The sequence below is a fragment of the Sodiomyces alcalophilus genome (assembly GCF_042370955.1).
Source record: "Sodiomyces alcalophilus JCM 7366 unplaced genomic scaffold ACRALscaffold_1, whole genome shotgun sequence".
Taxonomy (NCBI): Eukaryota; Fungi; Ascomycota; class Sordariomycetes; order Glomerellales; family Plectosphaerellaceae; genus Sodiomyces; species Sodiomyces alcalophilus.
In genome coordinates, this window is record NW_027263532.1 from 2,408,885 (window position 1) to 2,429,243 (window position 20,359).

The window sequence follows — 20,359 nt, forward strand, 5'->3', positions numbered from 1 at the left end:
TGTGACATGGGCGCTTGGACCGGTGAGGACCCACTAAAACCCGACCGAGGTCACCGTTACCCCAAGACTACGGAGTAGGTACCTAATGTACAGAAGTACTTTCTCCCTCAAAAGTACACTAACGCCAGAACCTAGGTACAACGTACCTCATTGAAGAACGTCTGCGCACTCGGAAACGGAGCTTCAATTGAAATGGACGTCCGTAAGTACCTAAGCACCTTGTATAAACGAAACCCTTCGGATTCCCAAAACTGAGATACGTGTTGTACATTGGGCGAGATTATACGAGATGATACATCGGGGTACAGGCATCACGAACGGTGGGTGATCGTGCTGCTCCAAGAATGCGGGGTAAACGTCCATGCCATAGCTTAGTGATAAGATAGGTAGTTATCATGTCTCAAGTCACTTACGATACGTCATCTCCCAGGACGAACGTAACGTGTACTATGCGGAAATAACTGTATCCAGTCAGTATTATCCTCGTCTTCTTGCCTGGCTAAGGTAGGTATGTATTCGGACGTTCATATACGAATAAGCCGAGTCTGAAGATACATTGTACGATAATTAGTAACCCGGCGGCCCTTCTCTCTCTGGGTGCGTGCCAGCGCGCTATCAACAATATTCGTATAGAGCAAAGGCTTACCAGGTATTACATAATTACCCAACTATCTTCAATTATATCAGCACTAATATATCGTTGTTCGTTAAAACATGTGTTAGGGGAGTTGAGGATGTTCAACGTGAGACCTCTTCAAAGCCGAATAGAGACGAAGAGAAGACGAAAAGAAGACGGGAACACACACGGGGATGAAACAGTTAGAACATCGATCCGTACCTTAATTACAACGTATATTCAGTACGATGCCGGCGGTTTGTCGTTTTGTATTCCCCACCTCAAACTCCTCTTCTCAGCATCTTCTGCCACACTAATTATCGTCGGGTATATCAACCATCGAGAGCTCGCAACATTATTTGATTGAAACTATCCTACCATCAGATATCAAATTGACTGCCTAGGACAGCTCGCCGTATCGGAGTCGCGGTCCGCCAGGTAAGGGGAATCAACGGGTGGCCTCATTCATTGCTCGCCTTATGCCGCCATTGTCTCGCGTGCAGTCCAGTCACCTCACCTCGGCCACCGAGAATTTTCGTCAATGATCGTCCGTCTCTTTTAGTCTAGAGCTGACTAATAATGCAATCTCCATCCCAGGATTTTCTTCCATATCTGTGTATTACATAATGTGTCTCTCACGTGACTTTTACCTCCAGATTCAGAGTACAGAAATTATGTGTGGGCTTTTAGGCTTTGACAACCACCGTGAAGTCCGCACCGCTTCATTTTCCTCCTTTAACCTGCCTGCTCACCACACATTATCCCTTCTTTGATCTCGTCTAATCGTGCGCGTATCACCACGATAGAACAAACTACACCCACGTCACTTTCGGTGCTGCGTACTCGTAATTATACTAATCCTTCACTCATCAAAAGTTGGCAACTTTGTCGCTCGTGCGCTTTGTTTGCCACCATGATGCCCTCAAGTTGGCCTGTGTCACCGGCTCCAAGTTCGGCTGCAAACCATGTCTACTCTACTGGTATGTTTTTACCCGAATTTTGGCTCCCGACTCTTGACCCCTATCTCTCGTGCACGCTGCTAACGGCTCGCGTACAGCTCCAGCCTACACCCCCGTCCAAGTTCGACAGGGCTTCGGCCAGTATCCTCATTCCCCGTCCTCCACAAATCCCCTCGGCCCCTTTGCTCCTGCCCCGATCCCCGCCCAAGTGAACCAAAATGCCAATGTGCCGCCTAACTCGACGCCTACCGATGGTACTTCTTCCGCCCCGCCGCCAAAAGGCAAAATCTCCTTTTCCGATTCCGTCCGCAATTATGTTCGGCGCGCTTTCCTACCGGCCAACCTGGACCCTACGATCATGAGAGAAGAAGTCGAAGCAAAGCTCAAGGAGACCATCTCCCACGCTGCCGATAACGGACTTCTTGACACAACCGACTGGGACACGATGCCCCTGCCTGTCGAGTTGATCAAGAAAGACCGCCTTGCCCGGTTGAATAATATGCCTCACCCTGGTCCCGCCTCGCCTGTCGGAACAAACGGCTCAGCCTCTAAAAAGCGAAAGTCGTCGGACCGAGCAGACGTTGCGACGACACCCTGGCGCTCTACTAACGCCGGGTCACCGGCCTTGGGAGATCGTATCACCCAGCCTCCAGCCGACAGTCGCCCTACCATGGACGAGCCCCTCCCTAAATCTAGTAAGTTCCAGAAGCAATTGGAGAAGCGCCAACGTCGATGGGGTAACTACCAGTCGGCGCCTCGGTCGCCGACGCCGCCGCCAAGCATGGGACCTGTCGTCGGTACGAGTGAAGTGCTCGAGAAGCGGTATCTGCGATTGACATCCGCCCCCGTCCCTTCCCAAGTTCGTCCCGAGCGTGTGCTCCACAAGTCGGTCGAATTGCTCAAGAAGAAGTGGAGGAAGGAGAACAACTACTCGTACATTTGCGACCAGCTAAAATCTGTGCGCCAAGATCTCACTGTGCAGCGGATCAAGAACAACTTCACCGTTAGTGTATACGAACTGCACGCCCGTATTGCCTTGGAAAAAGGGGACATCGGTGAGTATAATCAGTGCCAGACCCAGCTGCGAAGCCTATACGCGCTGGGCCTGGCGGGGAACCCCATCGAGTTCAAGGCATACCGGATTCTCTACTTCATCCACACGGCCAACCGTACCGGATTGAATGACGCGCTGGCAGATCTAACCACTGCAGAGAAACGAGAGGAGCCCATAAAACACGCTCTGAATGTCCGAACCGCCCTTGCGCTTGGCAACTACCACAGGTTCTTTCAACTCTACCTATTTACACCCAACATGGGCGCATACTTGATGGACATGTTTGTCGGTCGAGAACGCCTTGCTGCTTTGTGCAACATCTGCAAAGCGTGAGTCCTCCGCTTCCCACCCCCAAAACTTTCCCCCTTCGCCTCAGCCCTGATGGGCTTTGTCGTATAGAAGCTAACCGAATCCCAGTTACAAACCAGATGTGAAATTGAGATTCATTACCGAAGAACTCGCGTTCGATTCGGACCATGATGCCGCCCAATTTATAGTCGACCACAAGGGCCAGCATCTGCTCCAGGAGCGGGGAGAACACATTGTTTTGCTGACTGGAAAAGCTGGTTCTCTCTTCGAGTCTGCTCGCGCTGAGGCTTTCCGTAGAGTCGACATTAAGGGTCAAATCTGACCCGACTGTCATCCCATGCACGAGCAGCTCTCGACATCACTTCTCATACTTTTCTCCCTTCCTGAGACACGCGGCTCGGATTCATCGTCGACCCTGTCTAAGAGCCGAGAAATATTGGAACTGGGTTCAACATCGTAGCCTTTTTTTCTTTTTTTTCTTTTTTGCCTTCGATTTTCTTTCTTTCCTTTTTTTTTATTCTACCGGCACCATGCAACGAGGCGTCATCGACATGATACTTGTTCGCCCAAGCAGGGACGAACTGCGATTTCGCATCTCATGCTCGACATGTCGCGTTGGCAACCTGTCGTTCGTTGCAGAGCTGGCGGATAGTGTTCCGGTTTTGCGCTTTCATCATGGTATGAAGTTTGAGCGCGGGGCTCCTCGGCGTATAAATACTCCAGACACACAAACCTACAGACATGGTCATGGCCTATCTCACTGGAGACTCGAGATGGTCTTCTGGGCACGGCTTGGCGGGTTACTGCGACTTCTTTTTGATACCCTTTGCGTGTTCAGCAGGCGGACGGTTGGCAGTATATTCTATATACTTTGCATGAGGTCCGGATGCTGCGGCGCATTTGTTTTTGGGAGGCTCCAGTCAAAAATAGGGAATCGACGTTGCTGCGTCGCTTTGCGGAATGGATTACGGCCGGCAAGGGGTTCTGGTTTGTCTAACTGTTTATTAGCAGCATGAATGAAACACGTGAAAACCAACATTGCAGAGGCCTGGAGGCGTGGAGGCGCGGAACCTCGAACGTGAAGAGTTGCACGTGGGTGAAGCGGCATGTGGCGGTGCATTAAGATCGACGAGACCTGTTGAGACGCTGCAGGTTTCGGGCGTTGTTGGAGCCGCGATTTTCTGTAGTTTCCTCATGCACGCCCATGCGTTTCGAAGCTTCTGGATCCCAAAGCATGACGATGTAAGCCATTCCCTTCGGTTGATCATTCAACCGTCGCAGTCAAGTGACGCTCTGGCTCCTGTTTCCTGGGATGTCATCACGTGGCAGTTGTTCCTTCAACGGATGGGTTTCCCGAGTTCAGCACTGGCACTTGAGACGTCGATGCCCCAGAAGGGCACATTCCTTCTCCTTTCCATTAGGTATCCATGTCTCAAGTCGTTCAGCCGGGCAGGCGCAGCGGTTAACTAGGGTTGGTTGGCTTCTAGAAAGCACTACGTAAGAAGCCAGGACAGATATCTTTCTTCGCTGGAGAACTGCGCACATCGCCCTGACATAACTACAACTTTACCATCCTAGAACTCATTAATGAAATATGTCTATGTACGTACATCAACTAGGTAGGGTTGGCTCGATAGAGACCCCTCCGTGAAGGACACGTGCTAACGGAGTGGCGACCTTTCTTACGGCGGCTCCGGACGGGAAGGTCGTTCGCCCCACCCTTATAGCCTCTGTCGGGGTTCCCGTTCTACACGTGTAGTATCATTCGTACGAAGTATGGTATCTGCCTCGTGGGAACTCTGGATCGCGAGGTCAGCTTGGAGGCCAGCGATAACGGATCTTCCCAGGAGTGCGCATACGTCGTACTCCCAACATCTCGGAGCACAACGCATCGCCATCCGGGGATAATCCACTGGTCCTCCGGCTTGAACTACGTACGTCGTAGGCATCGCCAAGTGCCTTTGCAGCTTGCCAGACAGTGCGTGCTCCTCCGGATGTATCCATCCTGCCGCGAGTCGTGCAGGACATGTATCGAGTGCCTGACGCAGTTAGTTGCCTTGCCGTTAACTTTCCACTCCGCGATTCTTTGTGTCGACGAATCTGAAGACGAGTCGCCCCCCAAGGAACTGCTTTGTAACATGGTATTTCCAGCTCTGGGTATCGTTTGGTGTCCCGAAGAACGGATCATCTTATCTGAGTCGTTGTGGTTTTAAGAGGAAAAAAGAGAATCATGGTGATATCGCTGTGAAGTATGGTAGTGTACAGTATATCGATCTAATGTACTACCGTACCTATTCTATTGTACATGTTTGTAGGAGGCCGTTACATAATTACAACACGGAGGAATGTGCACCGACGGGTAGATGGCTCCGCTCAAGTTCAGGGACAACAATACACTACCAACCGATATGGGACGAGAACTGGGGGAAGGCCTTCCCCTGAAGGAAGAACAGACACGTTGGAAGTACAGGTACTAAGCCAGCAAGGTGTCTGTACCTTACTATATTAGGGCTCGTGCAGTAATGGGGTGTGTGTGGCTCATTGTCATTGTCGACAAGCGGTACTAGTACTTTGGTCGTCCCCAAAACCGTCTGAATGTACAAGTACAAAGTAATAAGTACGTACCTTCAGCCACTGTGTGACCTGCCCCTTAGGGTCCCCTCGTTCTGTTCAGCCCAGAAGCCGTTGGATTTTGCAAACCCCCTCTCCCCGACATTCTATTTCCAACTCCGTACTTGAGCAAATATCACCAAGGCGGCATTCATGGCCACGCAACAACGACGACGGTGCTGAGTCCCAGTGACCCCTCGCGACTTTGACGAGCGACTCGCCCAGACCGAGCGACCGAGATTTCTGAGGGATTTGTGCATAACTCCAAAAGCATAGGCCGAGTCGCCGTTGCCCCTCTTTTCGCCACACCTACATCGCCTTCGCTTCCACTATCGAATATTGCGACACCATACCGAGGAGCGAAAATCCGAGTCAAGACGACAGGCAGATAAACTTTCCCATCGAAACGCCATCAGCACGAAGGAAGTGTTCGTCTCAGAGCCCCTAGGCGGGAGCACCACACGAAAATCGACGTACGCAGTTGAGGCGATATACGCGACAGTCACCCGTTTCGAGAGGAGCGCAGCAGGCGGCATAAAGAAGACCTCGCAAGACGGAATACCTTGGAATCTCGTAATTTGAGACAATCTCTTCCGGGGATTGCACGACGTCGATTCTCCATACCGGCATTCGACTCTCGATCTCGACTCAAGATTAGGCAGGCGGCACAGGCGTCCAGGATCCGCGGCACTGCATATCAAGAAAGACATTTCGTGCCCATTGGCTCGCGCAAGACGCATTCCACATTCTCTGGGGTCGCATACCCAGCCATTTCGCCGTAGTACGCCTAGTCACGTCAGACTCTCGAAGCAAAACACGATAAACAAGACGCGAATCACGAGGGCCCGAAGGAGAATTCCTTAAATCTAGGTCTTGTGAGTAAGAGGTGGATTTACTTAGTCACACAAAATGAAGGTTCGTGGACCCCTTTACTCTATTCCTCTATTCATTGTCACCGGCACTTCTCTCCCTTAACTTGCTGTCACGCATTATACCTGGAAAGAAATATCTGGAACCCGCTGCGGCTGCCCGCTTTCTCTGTTCTGAGGGGTTCTCACGCGCATGCACATACGGTCAGCCACCCACACCTACCAGTGTGCTGTACCTACCCGTGTAGGAAATGAAGGGAGTCGTACACTTGGTGTATGAGCCTCCTTTAATACCCAACTGCGATTTGTGCGCGCGGTATCTACATGACCCCCGACCTCACTTTTACGACAATCTACTTCTGGCTTGGTCTAACTCTATGGGGTACTAACAATGTCTTTCTTTTTAAAGGCCCTCCGGCGATCTATCAAAGGCGAGAAGGACAAGCCTCAGGTGTCCATTGCCCCAAAATCCGCAGTTGCGATAGTACCCCCCAAAAAGGTGCGCCTTCTACTCAATACCCGGCCCAACCCGGCCATGAGTCTAACTTGGCGTTGCCTGTGCTAGGTCATCCGAGCGCTCTACGACTATGAAGCACAATCAGACCAGGAGCTCAGCTTTTCTCGTGGCGATTTCTTCCATGTCATTGGAAAGGAAAATGACCCTGATTGGTACGAGGCCTGCAACCCCGCCCTGCCCGACGCTCGTGGTCTCGTCCCCGTCGCCTTCTTCCAGGCTCTAGGCCGCACCGAAAGAGACAGCGGCCAGTCCGACGGCGGCCAGGCTCCTGCAGCCACGGTTTATAAAAATCCCGATCATGATTCCGGCTACGCGGAAGGCCCTGCTCCACATCCTCAACGGCCCGGCTCCGACTCAAACGCCGGCCCTGGCGCTGGCGCACATCAACGAATGTCTCGGTCGGGCAAGTCGGGGGCGATGGTGTACGGCATTGTCATGTACGACTTTCAAGCGGAGCGGGGGGATGAACTTGAAGCCAAGGCCGGAGAGGCGATCATTGTCATCGCGCAATCCAACCCCGAATGGTTCGTCGCCAAGCCCATCGGTCGCCTCGGCGGGCCCGGTCTGATCCCCGTCTCCTTCGTCGAGATTCGCGATATGGCCACGGATAAAGCAGTACCAAACCCGGGCGATGCAGTGAAGAAGGCGGGTGTCCCCAAAGTCGAAGAGTGGAAGAAGATGGCTGCCGAGTATAAGAACAGCAGCATCACACTGGGCAAGTTTGAGGGCGGCAGCAACGGCCAGAACGTCGAGCAGGGCATGGAGCGCCTGAGCCTCCAACAACAGGCCCAGATAAGTGGCCAGAACGGCATGAACCAGGTGAGTGTTGCGCGTCGGAGCGAATCGTACAGCAATGCGCAGAAGGGGATGTGACATAACAAAAGTCTGACTATTCCAATCTACAGGCCCACCCACAGCAGATCCGCAGCTCCCAGCAAGGGACTGTGCAAAACCCGCACATTCCCAAGCCGGTCTCGCAAATGTACGCTCCCGTCTCTGCTCGTATCCCGCGATACTGCGCCGTCGGGGACAAGTACTGGTTTGTCATCGAGGCCACATTGGAAGATGGAAGGCACTGGGAGTTGTCGCGCTACTATGCAGACTTTTACGACTTCCAAATCGCCCTCCTCACCGAGTTCCCCGCCGAGGCCGGCAACACGGGCACACAAAAGCGCACACTCCCGTACATGCCCGGTCCAGTCAATTATGTCACCGATGCCATTACCGCGGGCAGGCTGCACAACCTTGACGCATACGTCAAGAACTTGCTGGCGCAACCGCCGTACATCTCGCGGTGCATGCTGGTGAAGCAGTTCTTCGCCCCGCGCGAGGGCGATTACGAGATTGACCCGAACTCCATGGGCGACGACTACCGACTGTCGGCTGGTTCCCACCCGTCGTCTACAGAGTCTCCCGCCGACGACGCATCACGGCAGTCTTCGAGGAACAACCTCAACGGTGCGGGCTACTCTGGCCTTTCGGCGGCTCCGCAGCGGCCCGGTCTCCACCAAGCCACTTCGGGCATGTCTGGCGTGTCTGGACAAGGCTCCTCAATGTCCCAGCCCTCCCAAACATCCATCTCCCCGGGGATCAACCAGCAGGTCGCCGCAATGAAGGTCAAACTGTGCTTCAACGGTGATCTCATCGCCATCCGGGTGCCCACCGATATCCAATTCCAGCAGCTGAGCGATAAGGTGCGGGAACGACTGAAGATCCCCGCGGACGAGTCCATCGAGCTCTTCTACAAGGATGAGCCCAGCGGCGACAAGCCCAGCCTCATGAGCGACAACGACCTTGATATCGCTCTGCAGAGGAACGAAAAGCTTATGCTCTACGTTGAGCCGATCTGATCACAGCCCCTGGTTGGAGTCTCGCGATGCGATGCATTCCGCGGCATGGCCTTGTGTTGGGAAAGCAAAAGGACGTGACATTCTGGCCGTCCCGTTGCAGCATCATATTTTTTCTGGATTCCCGCGCAACGCATTGGCTGCCAGTGGTCTTGTCGCTGTCATTATCTCGCCCGCCGACTACCCCCTCCCCCCCTTATTGCCCGCGGTCTGATCTACCATGTGTTGACCATAGTCGACCGGGCATACCAACAGGGCTCTTCCGCTTTCCCCCCTCTTTCCCCTTTTGCAGGTTTTAGCGCGGCTACCTTTGCTGTTTTCGCTTTTCCCTTTTTGCGATGGATGATGGATGAGACAGAACGCTTATGATACTCATGTGTACCGTGGAATTTCTTTTCTTTTTTTCTCCGCTTTCTTCCCCGCCCCTTTTTTTGGCCACCATTCTTCCTCTCTACCTTTCAGTCGACCACCTATTTAAGAGCTATAGGGTAAAAAGAGGGCGCGTGCTTCGTTGCCGGCATGGGGATTGACTAGGGACGGCGTTTATATGGTTGTTGGTTGGCTTGGAAATAGTTCACAGAAGTCCCCCCCGTCAACTCTTAACACATCTGCGTTTCTGGCGGTCCGGGCAGTGTAACTCCTGTTTTTGCTACATCACACCAGGTTAAGGCTTGGTGCTCGAACTGGTGACGAAGGGGACGTCGTTTGGGAGGAGGGGGAAAGGTAGTGCGGGAGGCCTTGGCGAAGGCTTTGGCTCTGGGGTACGGTGACAGGGCACGGGGGAGCATAGGATACTATACCATGTGTTAACTTTTCATATGCAATGCGAGGGACATGGAAGTAGATGGTGACTGGTTCTAATCGCCCACCAGACATGACTTGGGTGATCGTACTAGTTTCAATCCAGTGCCTTTCTTACCGCCGTGGAATGTTGGGCCGGGATCACAAAGGAAGCCAAGGAAATCACCGTGTAGACAAATCACCGGTGCGGTGCTCAAAGAAAGGCCAGACATCGACTATGCCTAGTTCAATGAGATCCAGTTGCTCCGCTCCCAAGTGTTCTTTGCGCATGGACAACGCCTCGATTGATTCATTCCTCAGTTTCCCCCTTTTTTCTAACCATTAGTGTACATGCACTAATTAAAACGCGACCACTACCTGGGATGATCATGCCCTATCCTTTGACCCAGTGTCCTAGCATTCTCCGGAAGAAAAGAAGGGGGATAATCCCCATATCCAGCGCAGGTTGTATAAAGCAGCAGGTGCCTCCGAATCCGTTGTTCCGAATGCCTCCGGTGCCAATTGCCAATACGTGTGAGAAACGCCAACCCCTCGCTTCCATATAATGTGTATCAAAGAGGCGAGTTCGGATCCCAATAAAAAAAATAGACTCGGCAACTTGTCGTTGTTTCCTGTTTGGGTGTATGCAAATAAACGAGTTTTCGCTCGCATACATCCTTTTGCTCTGTCACAAAAGTGCTTGGTAGACTCTGGTCTCATATGCTACACAACTACATGAGTCGACATATGTTCCACGGCCTCTTTAATGGTGCGAAGCATGCGCTGATTGACGCAAAAGGGACATCGCACCGGGCGCTCATGGTGGGAGATGGGGTCATCGGACTTTATCGGGGTGAGCGAGAGGTCGTCGCCGTGGGCGCCGTGCATAGCGGCCGTGGCGCCGGGAACCGGGGTGAAGCGGGTCTGGGTGGTGGATGGCCGATGATGCATGGCCGGGGTGGCGAGAGCTGCCGCTGCGGTACCCTGGGCACGTTCTCGCTGTTCGCGCTCCTCGCGGGCCGCAGCGGCGCTCGCCTCGGCATCGGCTTCCTCCTGCTGCAGCTGGCGCAAGGCGTTCTGTAAGACGACCTCGGGATCATCCTCGCCCGTGCCGTACATCGGCGTGTCGCCGCTGGGAGGGGGCACAGCGGCGACCAGGTTAGGGTCGGTCGGGTGGGTAGTCTGGGAGTGTTGGGGGTGTTGCGGGTGCGAGGCCATGTTGGGGGCCGGCACTTGCGGTGAGTTGGTGCCAGAGAGGGCTAGGTTGTTCTGGGGCTGGGCGCGGCGGAGGATCTCGTCACGGACAAGGGCGCAGACCTGGAGTGTGGCCTCGACGCCGAGGACTCGCAGGACGGATTCCTTGACGGCGGCGGGCGATGTGTCGGCAGAGACGGTCATGAACCGGGGGATGCAGTCGGCCAGGTAGTCGATGTTATCGGCGGGGTCGATGGTCGTGTCGCCATGCCTGCGTTGGCGGCGGACGAGAAGACCATACCTTTTCTTGAATCGATGGATCCAGCCCGGGGAGAACTCGGGCGGTTGCTCTTCTTTGTACCGCGGCAGCTGGGAGAAGATGGACTTTGCCTTCTCGGCGAGTTCGTCGTTGGTGGGCTGGCGGCCTGACGCCTGGACCTGCTGGTACCAGAGGAGGACCAGCTTCTCGACGTCGGGCCAGTTTCCGAAGCGGAGACGCGAGCCGGAGAGTTGCGGGTTGTCGCCGTCGAGGCGGGAGTACTTGGGGGACAGCGAGTGGGAGACGGTTGATTGGGAAATGTGTTGGCCATATTGCGAATAGAACCACTCGATGCACAGCTTATGACTTGGACGGTTTGGTTGTGAATTGGCCCAGCGACGGAGCGCGCGTCGCTGGTCGAGGGTCAACGAATGCCGCTCCTTGGCGGGAGGCGTGGATGTGGCGACAGGATGTGTTAGAGGAGCAGTGACGGGGGGAGCGACGCCCGAAGCAGCCGCTGTCTCGACGGTCTCTTGGTTATTATCGTGGCCATTATTATGGCCTTGGTGGACTTGGTGAACCTGGTGACCTTCATTGCCTTCGTGAGCTTCATGTCCTTGATGAACTTTGTGGTCTTCGTGGTCTTGGTGAACTTTGTGGTCTTCATGGGCTTCGTGGGTTTCGTGACCTTCATGACCTGCATGGCCTACATGGCTTCCCTGGCCATCTGCTGACAGAGGGCGTTGCTGCAAAGCAGGTTGATCGGCCATGATGCGCGACGCGTCGGCGCCTCTTCTTTTGTATATATCGCGAAGGGGCCTCGACGGTGGTGTAGCTAGGCCGCGATTCAATTGTGAGAAATGATCGTTGTAACCGTGTACGAAGCAGTGGTGATGCGATGCGGTGGAGATGGGCGATTTGCAGTTAAGGAGAAAATGTGAGGGAGCAGAAAATTCAGTGGGCGGGTTTGGGGGTTGGGGGCAATATGTGGGGCTTGTCGAGCCATGGGACAATACAGTATTATACTGTGTGACGGTACTGTGACGGTGTGGGGATTCTCTTGGATAGAGAGTTTTCTATGGATATCGTAAGGTTTAATGTACGGTGCTGCGTACTGTATCGTTATTGAGGGTCTGCATAACTCCATGATCTTCATATGCGCATGCTCGTTTCCTTCCAATTGCACTAAGTACCTACCTATTCAACTCGAATTCTACCTAGATATCGCTACCGGAATGCACCATGAGACTGCGATAATCTGATACAATGCATAACGTATGTGGATGTTATGAGGTTATAGAGTACCCCGACGCAAAGCTGAGGCACGGTGCTTTCTCCTTTTACGAGCCATCATCTAGGTACGGCACGCTAAGCTTTGTCTCGGCGAGAAGTCGAAAACGCCACGGTCAAGCACGCCCCTCGATGGAATATGACTCGATACTATTGCGACATCAAGACTCTTGTGGCTTATGGGCTTTGTAAAAACCCATTGGTACGACCTCGCTGGCGTAGTAGCGTGGAAATGACACAGCATGGACATGGACGAACGACAGCATCATGTTCCTGGCAACACTTCCATCCCTAGACTCGAGGCTCAATACATGGACGAACGGGTACGTTGTTATTCGAGCGTAGCTGCGTCCTCTAGCGGGTGCCAATCGTATTCCCCGACGTCGAATGACCCCAACCGAACATTGCTATATGTACACAGGTCCTAACGACCGCTCATTCTGCGGGTATCGTCGCGCCGGAAGCTCTATTGTTTCGCATCCTTCTTTCCTTTATCCGCTTCGTCGAGGAAGTTCCTGTAGGGAGAGTCAGCCGAAACAACCCCTGGTCGAGCGAAGCACTGGCGGCCCCGTTAACGGGAGAACAAATTTACGCACTTGATAAAGTCGGCCTCGCCGGGGCTGGAGGCATTGATGGGCGGGGTGGTCGCGGGAGCCTTGCTACCGCCGCCCCTGGTAGCAGTGTAGATGCCACCGAAGAGGGCACCGAGGATGCCCATGGCCAACTGCAAGTCTCTTGGTAAGCGCGTGGTGGACGTCGGGAGAGGAGGTCAACGGGGAACGTACGTAGTGGGAGCCGACTTGGCGGCCAGCGATAGTGTACATTTGAACCATGTTGGGCGTCGGGGAGGAAAAACCGGCGGGTTGTCTAGATGAGGTAGGGTGGATTGATGACTGGGAGATATGAGGCTCGTCCGAGTTATGATGCTAAAGCTCCAGATTTCGTTTGATGCTGGGATCCGTAAATAATTACCGTCGCATAGCCGGCCCACGGATGGACAGATCCGGAGCGGAACAATAATAAACCGAGAATGGTAATGCCTACATGTACATACCAGACATGTACATATACACCAACCCAGAAATCTCCGTACCCTCGATCTGTCAACGCAGTCAACGCAGTCAATCTGCCGCCTACGATTTGTTCATTCGATTGTATCAATATACTACCATGGCTGTGGAACTTGCTATTTGACAAAGTTGACTAGGACACCCATCCACCCGGTTTACCAGTAGAACCGCATACCACTTGCAGCGAGACAGCATTTACCGTCCACAACTCCAGCCGTCTGATTGCTAAGGGATCGAACGCAGTCTCGGATAAGGGTAGAATGGTAATGCCAGGCACCTTTCGAGGAATCGCCAGACCAAGCAAAACAGCTTTGCCTTGTACTTTCTATCACGGCCGAATACGTACATCTATTTGTTATAACGACCGACGAGCCGATGGACGTCGGATATGCAGTCGGTGCGAACGACGCCGTCGCCGAAATCATCCTAGCACCTTGATTCACAGGCACCACCCTGCTGGCCTCCCCCGACAGCGAGCATCAATGCCAGCCACCACACCAATTCACCCGGAGAGGATGCATTGCAGCTTCCTCAATGTATTGACCTGTGGCGGAAACAAGCTCAAGGACACATTCTTTGCCTCGGCAAGATGTATAGAGAATATGCCTTCAGCCATAGCGGGCTCCATGTCTCGCCGCTCGCTGTCGCCAATGTAAGAAATATCGCCGGAGGTAATACCGAGGTGTTGAAGGACTTTGCAGAACAAGCCCTGAACCTTGGAGACTCGAAGTGAGTCGTTGCGGCGAGAAAGTCGATATGACCGTTGATGCCAAGAGCGTTGATCGCTCGTTCCTGTGCATCCTGCGGACCTTTGGTGATGACGGCAATCTTCTTGCCCGTGTTCCTCAGAGTAGACGGCATGCCGACGGCTCCGCATTTTAGCTCGTAGGAGCCGGCCAGGGTGGCTTCGTAGGATTCGAGGACCCTGTTCACAAACTGCGTGTCGTGCGGCAACGAGAAGTGCTCGAGAAGACAGTTGAATCTTTCACTGCGGTAAGCGAAAGATGCCTTCCCATCAGAGAAAACATTTGCCGTCCTCATCTGGAGAATCTTGGAGTACCGTTCCCTCAGCTCGGGTATAGGAGTGGGAGGACGAGTTTAAATAAAACACGCTTATGGAAGGAAGTCGCCGCGACGGCAGCTCAAGCCTACCCTTGAGAGACGCAGAACAGTGTCTCATTATCTGGCTTAAGCAACTCGAGAGCGCCCCGATTTCCCAATCGCGACTTTGTGTTATAACACAAGCGGGGGCCTAGGTACGTATAAACCCCGGACCGAGACGTGGAAGAAAGGGTTATATTTATAATTGATAGGTTCATACAGGATATTTCACGTTATTGTCACGAGCACTCTAAACAGTTGAACTGCTTGGAATGGATCGGAGTAGACCTTCCCCTCCCAGACTATTTGGGGAGGATTGGTCGAGACGCTACGGGGACACCTGGTGACGTTGCATGATAGATTCAAAAATGTCTATGGTGGTATTTCAATACAGCTATTCATTGAAGAGATCTAACTTTTCAAACTCGCGAAAAAGCATGCGTGGTAGCTCTTCCGCTTACAGATTGGCATAGCGCTTAAAAGCACCGATGAGGCCAGCGGTCGAAGCGTCGTGGCCCTGGCCGTTACCCGGCTCGTCCAGCTCCTTCTGGATCTTCTTGGCGAGGACCTTGCCCAGCTCGACACCCCATTGGTCAAACGAGTTGATGTCCCAGACGGCACCCTCGGTGAAGGTGACGTGCTCGTAGTAGACAATGAGGGCGCCGAGCTCGGCGGGGCCGATGTGGCCGCCGACCAGGATGGAGGAGGTCGGGCGGTTGCCGAGGAAGACCTTGTGAGGCACAAGCTCTTCCGCCGTGCCTTCTGCGCGGACCTCGTCGGCCGTCTTGCCGACCATGAGGGCCTCGGCCTGCGCCAGGTAGTTGGATGCCAGCATCTTCTGGTGCACATTGTTCGACAGGGGGTTGTGGGACTTGGCGGCTAGGATGAAGTCGGCGGGGATGAGCTTGGTGCCTTGGTGCACCAACTGGAAGAACGAGTGCTGGGCGTTGGTGCAGGGTTCACCGAAAAGGATAGGGCCTGTTGATCGCGTCAGAATTCATACAGGAAGTGAAGATATGGTTAAACGGGTGGAGTGAGGCATAGCCCAGCTAGAGGGTATGAGGAGCTGCCGCCGCCAGCAAAGACTGGTTGGCCGCGAACGCAATTATCCGAGACATATGTTCATCGTTCCTTTTCTTCTTGGAAAGAAACAAGGGAAGGGGGGGAGACGCGAGTTTCGAGTTTCTTACCAGTGGTGTACTTGGCTGTGGAGCCATCCGAGGTGATGCTTTTGCCGTTGGACTCCATGGACAGCTGTTGCAGGTAGGCAGGGAAACGATGAAGATATTGGTCGAAACTAAACTCGCAGAGACACGATCCCATGGTCAGTTTCAAATCCCACACAATGCGACTCTCAGACAAAACTTTCGGGGGGAAACAGGGGTAAAAAAGGGGCGGCCGGATGATCCGACGACGGAATAGGGGTGCACATACGGAGCAACGAGGTGCGTCTGGGCCTGGAAGAAGTTCGAGTACCACACGCTCAGGAGACCACCGATGATGGGAATGTTCTCGCGGAGAGGAGCTTCACGGAAATGCTTGTCCATGGCGTGAGCACCGGACAGGAACTTGTGGAAGTTGTCGAAACCGACAAAGAGGGCCACACTGAGGCCGATGGCGCTCCAGACGGAGTAGCGGCCACCGACCCAGCTCTCGAAGCCGAACATGTTCGCCGGGTCGATGCCGAACTTGGTTACCTCGGGCTCGTTGGTGGAGAGGGCAACAAAGTGCTTGGCGATATCGCCCTTGCCGCCTGTCTTCTCGAGGAACCAGGACTTTGCGGTGTTGGCGTTGGTGGTGGTCTCGGCGGTGGTGAAGGTCTTGGAGGCGATGAGGAAGAGGGTGGTCTCGGGGTCGGAGGCGCCGAGGGCCTCGGCCATGTGGGTACCGTCGATGTTCGAGACGAAGTGGAGGGTCATGTCGGAGGCACCGTAGTGGCGGAGTGCCTCCGTGACCATGACAGGGCCGAGGTCGGAGCCGCCGATGCCAACGTTGACAATGTTGGTCAGTTTCTTGCCAGTATAGCCGGTCCACTGGCCGGAGCGGACCTGCTCGGAGAAAGTCTTCATATGGTCGAGGACGGTGTTGACGCCGTTGGGACCGCTCATGACGTCAACACCATCGACCTTCATGTCCCAGCCGCCAACATTGCGCAGGGCGGCGTGGTAGACGGCACGATTCTCGGTGAAGTTGATCTTTTCACCAGCGAACATGGCATCGCGCTTCTTCTCCACGCCAGCCTGCTCGGCAAGTTTGACCAGCAGGTCAAGGGTCTCCTCGGTAAGGAAGTTCTTGGAAAAGTCGAACAGGATATCGGCAGAGACAGGGTCGGAGAAGGTGCGAGAAAATTTAGAGAAACGGTCCGGGTCGGCGGCGAAGGCCTCCTTCAGGACGAAGTTCTTGCCGACGCTCTGGCAGTGAGCCTGGAGCTCAGCCCAGGCGGGCAGCGTGTTTGCGGGAGCCATTGTGAAGAGGCGACTAGTAGAAATGTTAATTGACAAAGGTCCGATAGGCAATGGACAGATGCGAGGGAGTGGAGGAGAGTAGAGATTTGTTTGGGTGTCTGCGTGTTGAATTATCTGGTCTGTCGGTATTCGGGTCAGTTGGGATAATGACGTGATCCGACATGGGGAGCTGTAGACGTAGAAATGAAATTGAATCCATAGAGGAGGCAGTAAAGGGTCTATACCTTTACCTATCCAAATTTGTGTCCGCTCAATATAATATCGGTGCTGTCCGAGATTTTCTAGGCGTGTTGAGAGAATTGAGGCCGAAGATGCCGTGAGGGAAAATGCGGATAAGCTTGAAAGGGCCTTCGAAGAGGGGCAGTATAGAAAAAGTATAATCACGATGTTATTATCCGTACAACCATTGGGTTAAGGTACGGGTGCGGGGTAATCGTGAGGGGTGAGGTGACGGTTACGTATATTACATAACAGAAAAGTACAACATAAGGCAAGGATAGATACTTCGTACTTCGTAGACACTTCGCATGGACAGAAGGACGCAATAAGTTTCTTCCTATAACTTCCTTTCTTTCCCTCCTTTTTTTTCTCTTTTTTTTAACACTAATTCCAGAATTAATCCAGAAATGTGAAAGCTGGAAACATGGACAACCAACGATGCATTCGAGGTCAGAGGCATTATGAGTGTCACCGCAAAATTCCGGTAAATTTAGGTTGCACAGCCTAAATTTACCAGAACTTCTCTGCGCGATGTACGGAGTACGAACTTGGTACATTCATTAAGGTATCTCGGGCAAAATTCGATAATTGCGTCATCAAGACAATGACAGTCGCCGAAGCAACTGGTCAAGTATCTTGGACCGCCAGGTCTCATAGTTGCGACACTTGTAGTCGCGTTTGACGGCGCCTCGACAAAGTTATTCCTATTCGTAGTTGCACTGAAACCCTTCTACATACAATGTTGTGGAAAAAACACGACGCGAAAGAGGCGCCCGCGGCGGACGATAAAGCGCAGGAACCGGCGTCTCGCGTACGGCACGATGATAAAACCTCCAACCCAGACAACCCGTCCAAGTCGGGGAAATTACCCGCGTCTCTACAGAGAATCGCAGATAGCCAGGACAAGGAGGACAACTTCTATAACGAACTTGTCGATGGCTAGTATGTGCCTAGAATATCTCGACACTCTCCCCCATTGCTTCGCAACTCAGCAGCTGAATGTCGCAGCGTTCCCGAGTCCACCGAATCCAACATCCGCTATGCCGCCTACGCGACGCGTGTTCGCACCATTCTGATGTCTGCCCACCGTTATGTGGCTTACACATCCGACATCGGCGAGTCCTTCCGGCCCGTGGCGCACAAAAACCTCGTCCGCGCCGCCTATGGCATCTCGTGGCTTTACATCCTCGGTGACGTCAGCTACGAGGGTTACAAACCCTACTGGCATAACCAGCGGGTTCTCAACCCGTCACTGGAATCCGCGGAGCATCATGAGAAGCCGGTTGGCGGACGAGGAGTCGAGTCGGCGGAGGGGTCGCATGTTCAACCCGGCAAGGTTTCCCCACTGGAAGACTACCGCACCGTCATGGTCCAGCGGGGTATCTTCCAGACCTTTGCAAGCATGGGACTACCCGCTCTCACCATTCATAGTACAGTCAAGTACTCGGGGAGAGCGATGAAGAACATGAAAAACACGAAGCTCCGGACGTGGGGACCCATTGGGCTCGGCTTAGCCGTGGTGCCCGTGTTGCCGTTCCTGTTTGACGAGCCCGTCGAGAATGCGGTCGAGTGGCTGTTCTATAGGGGATTCGAGGCATACGGGGGCAAGGATTACGTGGAGAATGCGCCGAAAACTAGGCGTGAAGATCTCTTGGCAAAGAAGGAGAAGGATTTATAGGTACCGCGTCATGGGTGCATTCTCATGGGCGCATCCCATAAAGCTGCCCTCATGACCTCGGGGCGTTGTGTGTATATATACATGAGGCATAAATAGATAGATATGTACGTCGCCACTGTCCGCTATGCAAAAGGAAGGAAGGCGTCTTGGTAATGGTCGTGGATCGTCGTCATCATCGAAGGCGTTCCCATTTAGAGGTCGATCAAGTCGGGGGGTGGCCCTACTCCGCGGAGCAGGATAACCGTATTCCCACTCACCAAAACCGTTCCGACCTTCTCGTTGAACTCGAGCAGTCGGCCCCCTTCTACGTGGAAGACCCGCAGCTTGTCCCTCTCTTCTGACGACCGGTTGTTGATGTTGTCGACCTGCAAGCGCTTCGCCGCTTCGTCCAACATTCTCCCTACGACCCAATCCTTGGAGAAGAAGAACTCTCCCTTGGGGAACTTGGCCTTGGCCGTCTCCGCCTCCGCCTCGACGTACAAATACACTCTCTTCTCGATCGGTAGCTTGTCGTCCCCCTTGGCGGTCTTCTTCAAGGTATTGACGGCAATCAGGCGTTGGGCCGCCGACGTGGGCTTGGGCTTGGGCAGCGCTCGACCGGCCTGTTCCTTCTTCGCCGACCCCCATGCCCTCAACTTCTCGAACGCGCTCTTGGTCCTTGACGCGACGAGGTCGGCCTGGCCAGGACGTCGCGCGCCGATGGGGATAAGGTTCTTGCAGTCGTGATCTTCCTTCAGCCTATGCTTGAGGCAGTAGTCGCGGTTACAGCTGGTGCAGTGGACGCCGGGGACGAGGGAGGTGCCGATGGTCGTTTTGCAGGCGGGCGAGGCGCATGGTTTCTGGGATACCGTGTCGCGGAGCTGGCGGCCCTGGCCGGCCGAGGGTTTGGCGAGTGCGGCCTGGCGACGTTTCTCGGCCCAAGCGCCCGCATTGGCGCACTTGTGAGTGCCTTCGGTTCGATGGTCCAGGCAGAAAGTCTTCCTGCAGGACTGACAGAAAAAAGGCAGGAAATCGAGTTGGTTGCAGTATTCGAAGTCGCAGTGCTTCCCCACGAGGCTGGCGTCGAATCCGTCTTTCGATTCTTCCATGTTCACATAACTCGTCTCGTTCCGTTCCATATTGGAAGCCATGGCGACAAGGGTTCTTCGAGTGTAGGTATGTCCGTAATTGGCGCTTTCATATATTCCTGCGATTACCGCCACGCTTCAGAGGACTTCGCTTGCACTAGGGGTAAATCCACGTAAAATTCGCAATACTTCTTGATTGTTAATTGACTTGACTCTTCATTCCGCTCGTGAGTCGCTATAATCGAGTCGTGCTGACGAAACCTTCGGGCGAAGGATGTGGAAGCACCCAGCAAATTCGATAGGAGAACCGCGAGTTGGTGAGGTATACGTACGCAGCGGGGAATGCGTGTCCCCGTGTGGGGAGCCGGGACCATGCTCGTGGAACAATGTCACCCTAAGTTTATGCACTTCAGTTCATTAAGATATGTACAACAACACTGTATGAATGTTTGGTT

At 53.7% G+C, this 20,359-nt stretch overlaps 7 protein-coding genes across 7 annotated transcripts; 3 read left to right on the forward strand and 4 right to left on the reverse strand.

The window, feature by feature from the left end:
• The first annotated feature begins 1,336 nt into the window (after positions 1 to 1,336).
• Positions 1,337 to 3,974, forward strand: ACRALDRAFT_1079049 (uncharacterized protein). The gene is made up of 3 exons (XM_071018853.1): positions 1,337 to 1,596; positions 1,674 to 2,958; positions 3,047 to 3,974. The coding sequence occupies exons 1-3, from the start codon at positions 1,530 to 1,532 to the stop codon at positions 3,258 to 3,260; spliced, it is 1,566 nt and encodes a 521-aa protein (XP_070879109.1). The 5' UTR covers positions 1,337 to 1,529; the 3' UTR covers positions 3,261 to 3,974.
• A 2,834-nt stretch (positions 3,975 to 6,808) lies between these two features.
• ACRALDRAFT_2095733 (uncharacterized protein) lies at positions 6,809 to 8,784 on the forward strand (the record flags this gene model as incomplete). The annotated part of the gene is made up of 3 exons (XM_071022735.1): positions 6,809 to 6,916; positions 6,983 to 7,753; positions 7,852 to 8,784. The coding sequence occupies 3 exons, from the start codon at positions 6,809 to 6,811 to the stop codon at positions 8,782 to 8,784; spliced, it is 1,812 nt and encodes a 603-aa protein (XP_070879110.1).
• Positions 8,785 to 10,284: 1,500 nt separating this feature from the next.
• On the reverse strand, positions 10,285 to 11,717 carry ACRALDRAFT_1067270 (uncharacterized protein; the record flags this gene model as incomplete). The annotated part of the gene is made up of 2 exons (XM_071017424.1): positions 10,285 to 11,544; positions 11,604 to 11,717. The coding sequence occupies 2 exons, from the start codon at positions 11,715 to 11,717 to the stop codon at positions 10,285 to 10,287; spliced, it is 1,374 nt and encodes a 457-aa protein (XP_070879111.1).
• Positions 11,718 to 12,206: 489 nt separating this feature from the next.
• Positions 12,207 to 13,266, reverse strand: ACRALDRAFT_1073900 (uncharacterized protein). Its single transcript, XM_071018172.1, has 3 exons — positions 13,090 to 13,266; positions 12,901 to 13,028; positions 12,207 to 12,819 (listed from the first exon to the last, which is right to left on the reverse strand). The coding sequence occupies exons 1-3, from the start codon at positions 13,135 to 13,137 to the stop codon at positions 12,771 to 12,773; spliced, it is 225 nt and encodes a 74-aa protein (XP_070879112.1). The 5' UTR covers positions 13,138 to 13,266; the 3' UTR covers positions 12,207 to 12,770.
• A 1,540-nt stretch (positions 13,267 to 14,806) lies between these two features.
• On the reverse strand, positions 14,807 to 17,293 carry ACRALDRAFT_1046611 (uncharacterized protein). The gene is made up of 4 exons (XM_071015459.1): positions 17,165 to 17,293; positions 15,910 to 17,059; positions 15,666 to 15,772; positions 14,807 to 15,453 (listed from the first exon to the last, which is right to left on the reverse strand). Exons 2-4 carry the CDS (start codon positions 16,938 to 16,940, stop codon positions 14,933 to 14,935), a joined length of 1,659 nt encoding a protein of 552 aa, XP_070879113.1. The 5' UTR covers positions 16,941 to 17,059; positions 17,165 to 17,293; the 3' UTR covers positions 14,807 to 14,932.
• Positions 17,294 to 17,898: 605 nt separating this feature from the next.
• Positions 17,899 to 18,837, forward strand: ACRALDRAFT_2038804 (uncharacterized protein; the record flags this gene model as incomplete). Its single annotated transcript, XM_071020909.1, has 2 exons — positions 17,899 to 18,101; positions 18,168 to 18,837. 2 exons carry the CDS (start codon positions 17,899 to 17,901, stop codon positions 18,835 to 18,837), a joined length of 873 nt encoding a protein of 290 aa, XP_070879114.1.
• A 191-nt stretch (positions 18,838 to 19,028) lies between these two features.
• ACRALDRAFT_2095763 (uncharacterized protein) lies at positions 19,029 to 19,955 on the reverse strand (the record flags this gene model as incomplete). The annotated part of the gene is made up of 1 exon (XM_071022737.1): positions 19,029 to 19,955. One exon carries the CDS (start codon positions 19,953 to 19,955, stop codon positions 19,029 to 19,031), a length of 927 nt encoding a protein of 308 aa, XP_070879115.1.
• Positions 19,956 to 20,359: the final 404 nt, after the last annotated feature.

Excerpts from the sequence above, each read along its gene's own strand:
- ACRALDRAFT_1046611 (XM_071015459.1), bottom strand. The coding sequence starts at position 16,940 with ATGGCTCCCGCAAACACGCTGCCCGCCTGGGCTGAGCTCCAGGCTCAC. Across the intron at positions 15,773-15,909 it reads CAGACGCACCTCGTTGCTCC|TTTCGACCAATATCTTCATC; the intron begins GTATGTGCACCC and ends CTGCGAGTTTAG. Across the intron at positions 15,454-15,665 it reads CACAGCCAAGTACACCACTG|GCCCTATCCTTTTCGGTGAA; the intron begins GTAAGAAACTCG and ends CGCGATCAACAG.
- ACRALDRAFT_1079049 (XM_071018853.1), top strand. The coding sequence starts at position 1,530 with ATGATGCCCTCAAGTTGGCCTGTGTCACCGGCTCCAAGTTCGGCTGCA. Across the intron at positions 1,597-1,673 it reads AAACCATGTCTACTCTACTG|CTCCAGCCTACACCCCCGTC; the intron begins GTATGTTTTTAC and ends GCTCGCGTACAG. Across the intron at positions 2,959-3,046 it reads TTGTGCAACATCTGCAAAGC|TTACAAACCAGATGTGAAAT; the intron begins GTGAGTCCTCCG and ends ACCGAATCCCAG.
- ACRALDRAFT_1073900 (XM_071018172.1), bottom strand. The coding sequence starts at position 13,137 with ATGGTTCAAATGTACACTATCGCTGGCCGCCAAGTCGGCTCCCACTAC. Across the intron at positions 13,029-13,089 it reads GCCAAGTCGGCTCCCACTAC|TTGGCCATGGGCATCCTCGG; the intron begins GTACGTTCCCCG and ends AGAGACTTGCAG. Across the intron at positions 12,820-12,900 it reads GGCGAGGCCGACTTTATCAA|GAACTTCCTCGACGAAGCGG; the intron begins GTGCGTAAATTT and ends CTCTCCCTACAG.